Source organism: Pteropus medius, unplaced genomic scaffold (genome assembly GCF_902729225.1).
Source record: "Pteropus medius unplaced genomic scaffold, Ma_sr-lr_union100, whole genome shotgun sequence".
In the NCBI taxonomy this organism is placed as follows: domain Eukaryota; kingdom Metazoa; phylum Chordata; class Mammalia; order Chiroptera; family Pteropodidae; genus Pteropus; species Pteropus medius.
Window position 1 is genome coordinate 1,550,377 of NW_024352784.1, and position 10,975 is coordinate 1,561,351.

Below are 10,975 nucleotides of genomic sequence, written 5' to 3' on the forward strand. Positions count from 1 at the left end.
TAATGTAACAAAGCAACAGAAACAGGATTTCTTCTAGGAGACCAAGGCTCATGGGCTGGCATTTAGAAATAAATAAAGAAAAACGCCTAATGGTGGTTTTTCAGGCAAACTAGACTAGAGCTCACTTTCTATTTCTACAAGAGCTAAGAGCTAAGTTACGAATCCTGAAACTTTCCTATTTTTCAGCTCTGATAGGTCAACAAGACTGTTTGCTTCTGCATTTCTGACATGTATTATAGAATCTCCGAACATTCTGGTCAAACTGCCATCCAAAGCACCGAAATTATTTCAGTGCTCAGTATGATTGAATGATAATGGTTACAAGTGAGAGCTGAAGCTTTTTGACTTCTCATTCAAGTTTTCTTCTGCAGGTTATCAGAATCATTGGTGAGAAGACAGAATACCAACCTCTATGTCACCCAACAATACATCATATTTGAACCCCAGAACCGTATTCTTGATTGGAATTCCAGGACTAGAACATGTGCAGTTTTGGATTGGATTTCCTTTCTTTGTTCTGTGCCTAGTGGCTCTTGTGGGAAATATCATTTTATTAATCATCATCCCCACAGAACGCAACCTGCACCAGCCCATGTACATCTTCCTGGCTATATTGGCAGCCACTGACATAGGACTCTGTGCAGCCATTGTTCCCAAGATGCTGGCCATCTTCTGGTTCAGATCTTCCTCCATGGCTTTTGACAACTGCCTAACCCAACTGTTCTTCATTCATGCTTTGCAGTGCATGGAGTCTGGCATCTTATTAGCCATGGCTTTTGACCGCTACATTGCCATCTGTGATCCACTGAGGCACACATCCATCCTCACACCTTCCATCCTGGGTCGCATGGTTGTGATGGTGGCTATCCGAGCTATAGTGCTGGTTAGTCTGTTACCCATTCTAATCAAAAGACTTCATGTTTTCCATTCCATTCTTATTGCCCACTCTTACTGTGAGCACATGGCTGTGGTCAAGCTGGCTGCAGAAGACACTCAAGTCAATAAAGCTTGTGGTCTTTTTGTGGGGTTTACAATTCTGGGATTTGACATGATTTTTATCATCATTTCTTATATCCTTATTTTCCAGGCTGTTTTTCGTTTACATCAAAAGGAGGCACGACTCAAAGCATTTAATACATGTACAGCTCATATTTTTGTTTTCCTTGAGTTTTATATTCTTGCCTTCTTCTCTTTCTTCAGCCACCGTTTTGGACATGTTGTCCCCTCTACCCACATTCTTCTGTCTACTGTCTACCTCCTTGTGCCCCCTGCACTCAACCCTATTGTTTATGGTGTAAAAAATAAAGAAATTTGTAAGCGTGTGACACAGATTTTTCTTGTGAGTCATGGATCCCAGTAGTCATCTATTAAATGTCTGTGGTCATGTAGAGAATACTTTTATTTCCTAGAGATGAAGAGAGGTTGGACTCTGGGTGTTCATTGTTGGGGATTCACATCATCATGCGCTATCTTAAAGGTGTTTATTTCTAAAATTACAGCTAGATTGACATAAAAAAAGTATCCAAGTTAACACTGATACTACTATCTATAATGCATTTGACTTCTAATCTCATCTTCATCGTTTTCTTTCTTTTACTTGATGCTTAATTTGCTGTTCTTTTTATTTCTTCATAAGGAAGTTTTGATTACTGGTTTTCAAACTTTCTCTTTTGTAATCTATGTATTTTCAAGTATGGATTTATTTAACCATTGCTTTTGTTGCATACCGTACATTTGACTCTGTATTTTTATTCTTATTCTATTAAAAATAAGACTAATATTCTTTGTGATTTCTGTGCCAAACCATGAGATATTAAGATATATTCATACATACATGGCCAATTGACTTTTGAACAAGATGTCTAAGCAATTTAATGGGAATTCGAAAGTCTTCCTGAACTATAGGACTAGCACAACTAAATGAATAAACGAGAAAATGAACTGTGACATCTACCTCGTATCCCATACCAAAATTACATTAAGGTAAATCGTAGACCTAGGTAAAGATCTGATCTGAAATACACACTTCATTAGAAAATGAACAGCATTGCATCATTGAAAGATGAAAAAGTGGCTATGATACTGATCCAGTGGAACTTGCCAGAAATTTACCCTCTAGGGTGCCATGAAAAGCCATTCATGGATTTTTAAGAAAGCTGCTGGCCATTGGGTGCTGCTTGCTTTGTGCACTGCAGAATTTGGGCCCTAGAAGAGTTTCAAGAACTGCAGGAGCTTGCTGGAAACTAGAGAAGGCACTTAAACTGCAAGAGTCTGTGGAGTGAGCATAGAAGAACCAGGAAACAAAGTCCTCTTCTCCTGTAGTGCCTTACCAGTGCCCTCCAATGACAAAGTTTAGCATTGTGCCAGCTTGTAAAGAAAAAGTACTTAGACAGCCAAGGTACTCTTTCACAGAGAGGTAAAAAATAAATTTGGAGCTGAGAGGCAATCGATCTTTAAAAGCATAGCCTCATAGCAAGTAATAAAGTTGTTGGTACATGTACTGGGAACACAGTATGTAAGTAGGCTAGTCAGGCATTTACCTTGCTTAAGTATGGTACTCATACCAGTCTTCACTTAAATAGGTGACAAAAATATTGCCTTTTAACACATTTTTTTTTAATAAAAAAATCCCATAGGACAGAATGAGCAAAAAAAAGTTGACTTTTTTTTTCTGACATTTTGTCATCATTAGAATGAGAAAACACAAACCAAGTATAAATATTCAGTTCTCCTGAAATCAAAGGTGAAAAAGTTTTTAAGAGCTGGAGTTGGGTAGGGGGTGGGGGTGGAAAATAGGCCATCTGTGTTTGCTAATTGGCTATATATTAAGAAAATCAAACTTTATCTTCATAGCAGGAGGGAGTTTTACAACGTGGAACAAGAGTATATCAAAGTTAGACTCCTACCCTCCTACAGAGACTGGGAGATAGGTGCACTTCCTTGATGAATACATTACAAAAGGATGGCTCCCAGGTCCTAAGAAAGCCAGTCATAGCTTGTAAAATAATCCAGTCCTTTAATTGATCTACATCACAAAGGACAGAAATAATTCACAATTAAAAGTTTTCTAAAGTAAATGCTCCAAGAAAAGAGAGAATGACATGATATATGTGAATTCAATGTGATTTTGATGTTCTAATAACCCATAGAACCAATATCTCTTATAGGATCCCATGAGATTAGCTTTCAGGGACCCGCAAGAAAGCAGGAGGTCAATAACTAAAGCTACTTTATAAAACAGGAAGGCCCACACCTTATACTTACCACAAAATAACTACACGTCCTTTAGGGAAGTTCTACTCCAGATGCAATTTACCATTGAGGAGTCTTTTCTTTTCTTTTCCTTTCTTCTTTTTTTTTTTTAACAGTAAGCAATGATATTTGGTAACACAGTTATGGGTCCATCTGTGTAATTCTCCAGGAGAATAGATCTATAAAGTTAACCTAAGGTCAAATTTGTCCTCTTATTTTGTAACCTTTCATTAAAATCTGAAATGGTTTTACATATCATATCTTTGATCATAAACATTTGTAACATCTAATAAGTCAATAATATCCTCTCTGTAATTTGACCAGTCAGGTTGTTGTCTTGGCCAATTAATTTGTCTAAGCCTCTAATAGGTTTTAATATGAGGTACCATAGTAAGTTCATAACGAATAGCATTTAAAAAGGGTCAATGCACCAAATTATAGAACAAATCATTTTTACAACTTTTGAAAATGACAAATGTACTGATATCATTGTTAAAGTTGGGGTTTTATCAAGCCTTATAACAGTCATTTTGCAATTACAAAATAATAAAGTATAGTTCATATCCTTCTGGCTTGAACTTTTAATACACCAAGTCAGGATCTCTCATTTTGGGTGTCTGTATTCCCAATATCTCTTACTAGACAACAGAGAACATCAGTTAGATCTAATACAGTTTAGTCATCCAAGAATTTCAGCCAAAGGAGATTTTGTGCAGGTACATTGAAATTATTATATTGTTTCTGATGCTACAATTGACATCACCCATCACCCCTACAACATCACCTAGGTCGACCTCCTACTATTGTTAATGAGCTATTATTAAGGTTTAGCTGCCCTACAGAAACTCTGAGAAGTCGGGTGGGCACACAGAAATTCTCAGATGATTCTCCATTAGCTAGAGTTCTCATGAGGGTAAGAGTGAACCCAGGAGCTCCACACTCCTGAGCCATTTATGAACATATGTGGTCTATAGGAATGAGTACTCAGCTTCCTCTCCTGCAACCCTCCTAGATCTGTTAGCTGATATTTAGCAAGATAGCAGATTAACCTATTTTATGGAGATTTGAAGTCTGTTGGCCTGTTTGTCTACAGACTTGCAGACACATCTCTCTTTCAATAAAATATTTTGACTTAGTTTAGACTATAACCATCATCTGCCGCAATAGCGTTATCATTCACATCAGCCCAGACATGTCTATGTTTACAGGCAGGTCCATTTCATGGTCCATAAAGAGAGAAGATAAGTCTGTCAGCACAATTTCATAAATTCTTCCTCTGGATTTAGATCCTTAGGTGTGAGTAATAACTGAATCATAGTGAAAGGAATGTCATTTCCATCATCTGTCTCAGTTTACCAACTCGGTTGTTCACCTGAAGTTATTTTATACCATGGTGCATTGTACTGCTATGTACCAGCAAGATAATATTCCTGACTCATGGTCAATAAAGCTGTCACTACTACTGCACCCAGGTAGTTGTTTTAATCAAATAGTCAAGTCAAGTTATCTCTTTACCTTGTATTATTACAATATAGCCTTAACTGGTAAATGTGTGCTTTACCCTTCTGGCCAGCTTGGAATTGTTGTATCCTGAACCTGTTTATCTGATCTCTTCCAATAAGCCAGACACATTGCTAGGTCAATGCCTATCTCTACTAAATGTTCCAAGTGTGGTAGATCATTATCTCCTTTCCAAATGCTTGTTTGAAATGCATCTTTTAAAAAGAAAACAAAGGGTATAAGCATGTTGAAGAGGGTCAGATTACCCACAATGCTGGGGGAGGGGTCCTCTAAAATACAATTTTCTCTCATAATCCTGCCTTTAAATTATTTTCTCTGAAATTCTCAGAGAATGCCCATGAAAACTTTACGGAAGTTGTATCACCTAGTAAAAACAAGAACACTAGTACAAATTATCTCATGCTCTTTCACAATTTCTATCTAAGCAAGTTTTCTGTGTTCTCAGTATAGAATATTTATATTATATGTAGCTGCACATCTACACTGTAAAATAGCTCTGGGTCCATAGATGACTAATCAAAACAATGATCTGCTATACTTGGTAAACTACACTTGGTAAGTCTCACACACAAACATTTATATTAATTATTTTACTGTATTCTTGACACAGATTTAAAAATATCTGACTAAAATAAAAAATATAAAACCGAGAATAGATTACACATGAACAATCATCTGAATATGAAAAAGATGTTATAAAATGTAGTAGAGAATAATGTTTTTTCAATATATTATGATGAGTAAATTAAATATTCATATGGAGAAAAATAAACCTTGACTCCAACTTTATGCCACTTAAGGAGAGCAGAGTTTGTCACCCCAAGATATACCTCTTTGGGATATTAATTGTTTTAATCTAGTTATTTTTAGAAGACAAAAGACTCAGGAAAAAACTTTGACCCTAACTGCCTAAAAACATTTAGATAGAGGACTTGGTCCAGGAAGGGAACTGTCATCATAATAACTATAGTTTAACATGAATTAGTGTGTGATAGAAAGGGGGAAACCCAGGAAGTCTCTTTGATCAAAGTCCTCTCTGTGGACCATTGTTAAAGATGGCCCAGCAAACTTTTTTGCTAAGTATTTGCTTTTCTGTCTCCATGTGAATTGCCTTCCTGTTCTTCGAAGTTCCAAACCTCCTTGCCTTTCTCCTTAGCTCAAGATGACATATACCACCTGATTTGTCCTCCTGTCCCATGTTCTTACAAAACCCCTTTAAGTACATAGTAATTAAATGTGGTTATTTTCTCCTGTTAATCTGTCTCATGTCAATAGGATGATTAGGTCAGCCAGAAGAACTAAGAGGGAAAATCCAATTATGGATTTATTTTCAATCTTACTGTGAAAGACAAAACAGTAAAGCTATAAGTGAAAATATAGGAGAGTATCTTCATGATCTTAAAAGGATGAATTCTTAAATAGGATATAAAAATACAACATTTGGGAAAATATTAACACATTGATTTTCTGTTTATTTAAAAACATTTTTAAATGAAGAACAAGAAATAAAAAAAGATACGTACATTAAATTACATTAAATCTATAGATCGATTGGGAGATAATTTATACTCTAATTGTATTGACTCGAATTCATGGACATGGTAAATCTTTCTATTTATTTAGATCTTAAAAATGTTCTTTCATTAGTGTTTTGATTATATAGAATCTATATATTTTTATAGATTTATACCTATTTTTCTTTTTTAATTTATTAAAATATACTTAAATATTGATTTTCATTGTTCATCAATATTACGATGAAATACAAATTGATTTTTGTATACTGATCTTTTATCATGGTGTCTTGATAAACTCATCATTTATTCCAGGGAAATTTTGTAGAACCTTTGTAAGTATTTTCCATGTCAATTATGTCATCTCCAGTTAGGAATAGTTCAGTTTTCTTTTCCAGTCTGAATGCCCTTTATTTATTTTTCTATTCTTATTGCATTTGTTAGGACTTCAATCATGATATTGAATAGGAATGGTGAGAATGAATATCCTTATTTGTTTTTAATAATAGAGAGTAACCACTCAGTCTTTCACCATTAGGTATGCTGTTAACTGTATGTTTTTTCTACATTCTCTTTGTAATTTGAAGAAATACCTATGTATTCCAATTTTGCTTATGACTGAATATTTATTTATTTTTCCTGAGGACTGGATATAAAAATTTTTTAAAATGCTTTTTCTGTATCTATTGACATGATTTTTCTTTTCCTGGTTAAATTTTTTAGTGTATTGGGTTCCTTTTAAGATATCCAGAACAAATACTTCTTGCCATCTCATTTACTAACTTTCTGCTACAAACCATTAATTGTCTCTGGATATTTTAATTGACAATGTAGTAAATTATATTATTAGTTCCTAATATTTACTAAACCTTTTAAATAGTATCATCCAATCTATCTACCATCATATCAGTCCTCCTAATGTGTGATCATTATTTTCCATATTAATCACACCAGTCTCCATCATATGACTTGCTTTTTCCAATGAAATGGAAATGGAGATAACTTATGCCACATGTGAACTAATGATTTAAATAAAATTCATCATTTACTTTCATGGTCTGTCTTTTTCAGTTCACATTTGGGCTTCACTTCAACCTAAATCCAAGGAAAAATCAGCATAGCTAAAACATAAGGGAAAAATATACCTTTGTTGTTATAAGATCCTGAGATTTGGGGAATTCGTTTTACAACATTATTTAGTCTATATTGATTAATATAAATTATAAAAGTTTCCTTGCCTCAACCATTTTCCTCTTCATCCAATTACTAACCAGACATCTTATTGAAATACAATTCAGAACATTATCTCTTCTCTAGTAGTAAACCAACATAGATTTATTATTTTATTTAAAGCGAAAGCCTAGTTCTTACATATAATACAAAAGCACACACTCTCTGCACCCCTGTTATCTCTCAGAATTCATCTTTTATAAGCGAATCCCCCTTGCTTATTCCCTTCAAGTTATCTTAACCTTCTTATTCAAACAAGCATAACATGTTCAACTTCAGTGTCTGCATTTTCTGATTTTCCTTGATTGCAACACTCTTCTCCTGATATTCATTAGCCCTATACTTACCCTATTTTGTAATACATTATTGCATCTAACTTGCTCTATAATCCCTGTATCTATTATCTATCTATCATCATCTATCTATCATCTATCTATCATCTATTTATCTATCATCATCTATCTATCTAGCCACACATAAAAAGAGATTAAGGAGAGTTGTTTCAATAGTTTTAACTCCTATCACTAGAGAAACCTTATATATATTTTTAAAATTAATCCATAAATAAAGAAATGATGAAAGAATTAAAAGATGAAATGATTGACAACGGTGGCATAATATATATATGTATATATATATGTATTATATATATACATATATGATATATATATACATATAGAGAGAAATATATATATATAGAAGATAATTTCAAAGTTTGATGTTAATCATGTAAAAAATTATGAAACATGTTAACTTCCATGGAGACAAGGAAGAACTTGCTCAGGTTGCTAATTATAAAAATGAATGACCTCAATAAAGTGAAGAATAATAGATTTAATAGAATGGAAACGATATAATGCTATGATTAAAAGAAGAGCAACTGGGAAATGAGGCAAAGAGGAAATTAAACATAGCCAACTTCAAACTTTTTGCTTTGATAAAAGGAGTGAGATAGTTCTCAAGAATTATTTAGTTTCAAAGAAGTTATTTTTCATATAAAACTTGAATATGCTTATCTGTTTAGGAAAGGAACAAACAGTGCAAATACTTAAAGATATGGAAGAAAAAGCAATTGATGGGGAACACCCATGAAGTAACTGATAAAGAGAAAATGAAAGAAAATTAAAGTCAGAAGAGCTATAGCAGGGATAAAATAAAGATAAGATATTTTCAGAACCGGTTTTAAAAGGTGGGTAGAAAGAAAAATAAATGTGATAAACTTTAGAGATGAATTTATGAAGTCACTTGACCACAGCTCTCATTGGAAAAGTAATTTAAAAAAGGAAGCAAAAGATATGGAGATAATTTATCCATCCATATTAATTATAGTGAATACTGAGTATAGTGAATATATATGTATATATATGTATATGTATATATATATGTGTGTATACATATATATGTATATATATCCTACACACATTCTAAGATATACAGTTATAGATTGCTTACACATTAATCACAGGTGTTTGATCATAGAGCCTACAGAGTAAGACATAACCTCTTGGTTAGAATTAGAGATTTGGTTCACCCCTAGTTAAAAATATTTATTTATTTATTTTTACATTTCCAGCTTTATTAAGGTATAGTTGACAAATAGAATTATAAGGCATTTAAAGTGTACAGTATGATGACTGATAATATGTATAGATTATGAAAGGATTTTCCCCATTGGGTTAATTAACAGATCCATTATCTCACATATTTTACCTTTTTTTCTTTTGGCATTTAAGTTTACTCTATCAGCAATTTCAATTACACAGTACAGTGTTATCAACTTAAGTGTAATAAACATCACATTATCAAACATCGTATTATCAACTGACACATTAGGCCCTGCTTCTGGGAGTAAAGAAGAAAGTAAGTTTTATCACATAATTTTGCATGCAATAATAAAGGTGAATCAATTGCATTACATTAACTTTGTTATAAGAATACCACCTCATATTTGATACATTTAAAATATTCCCCAAGATTCTATGAAGCTCTTCACCTGGAGACTTTGAGTAGATTACTCTGATATTAGAGTTGCACAAGTAGTCACTGCAAAATTTCGTAAATATTACCAATGTAGAGGGTGAAAAGTAGTGTCAACATGGAGCAAAGAAGAAAATGATGAATTCACACTCAATAATTTCCCCCAAATCCTAATGATTTCAGATTCACCTTGCTCTGACAATGACCTATAATTTGAGATTTCCTAGTTCTCGGTTCTTGGAAACAACTCCTGAGGTGCTTTAGGCCATAAACCCTCATGCAAGGGTTACCTTTCTCCTCCAAGAGGGCTGTTTCAGTAGTGTAATGACTTCCCTAGGGCCAGGTCTGAAAATTGCGCTGAGATCAGATAACATTCTAAGCCAAGAAAAGCAGCCCCTAAAGACAGATGATGAAAGACACTTAGTAGTAACACCTTTTCAAATCCAAAGCCTGGCAGAAAAGAGCTCTTCCATCCACTGATCTTACATTCTAGCCAGCTATCAATTGTTTTGGGGGGTGAGTTTCTTCTCCATGAATTGGGACCTGTGCATTGCTCAGTGTTTCTGATAATAGCATATTTTAACAGAATTGGAAAGGATTATGAATCAAATAATTTGATCTTGTATTCCTCAGTAACAAACTTTTATTTGGCATGCCACCTTTTTTTCTCTTATTCACATTTATCAATAATATGACAGACTAGACTCTTTGTCACTTAGAGATGAAGAGATGCAAAGATAATCTACTACTATCTTAATTACATGTGAAGAAAACTGAGAACTGAAACATCCCAGTTAATTAGTTGCAGGACAAGATGAAAATAAGGTTTTCAGCCTCCTCTTCTAATGTTTACCTACAAAGTAGTTCTCATGTTGCTTAGTTTATTAAAAATAAGAGGAAATAGTCTTGTGGTTTGGAAAGTTGTGTTCGTGTGTGTGTGCGTGTGTGTGTGTGTGTGTGTGTGTGTATTTCTGTGTGAGCGTGTGTGAGGTTTGAGCAGGAGAGTTTGAAAGATGCAGAAAGAAATTCGAAGATGGAAGAATCCTATTGACTTTAATAGCTTTGGTATGTGGCCTTCTTGCCACTATAGCTATAATTCATATACTGTCCCCTGAAATACAGTCTTCTCTTTAGCAGGAGCATTAAATTCTTGTATTTTTGTCTCTTGTTTCTAACACTTTACCCTGCCTTTATTTAAGGTATCTTCCTATTTCTTTCTCTTTCTCTTTCATTCAGAGACCACGAAAGAACATTTTCTGATCTGATTATAGTTGAAGTCATTTAAACTGCATAAAATGCATGACTTTGCAAGTTTTCTTTAAATCTAAACTCTTTAGAAAACTGATTTTCCTATTCATATGTTTTCCATCTACCTAGAAAAACTTTAAAGGAGAATATGATTATTTCTCAGGTGAAGTGGCCAAATAAATTTCAATAAATGAAATAAGTTGACTCCATCAAGGTCTTCATGTCATCGTGAA

At 33.8% G+C, this 10,975-nt stretch overlaps 1 protein-coding gene across 1 annotated transcript; it reads left to right on the forward strand.

Moving 5' to 3' along the window:
* Positions 1–412: 412 nt before the first annotated feature.
* Positions 413–1,360, forward strand: LOC120590145 (olfactory receptor 52A1-like). Its single transcript, XM_039847779.1, has one exon. The coding sequence runs from the start codon at positions 413–415 to the stop codon at positions 1,358–1,360; it is 948 nt and encodes a 315-aa protein (XP_039703713.1).
* Positions 1,361–10,975: the final 9,615 nt, after the last annotated feature.

What these genes read in the sequence shown, in the direction of transcription:
- LOC120590145 (XM_039847779.1), top strand. Translation starts at nt 413, where the DNA reads ATGTCACCCAACAATACATCATATTTGAACCCCAGAACCGTATTCTTG.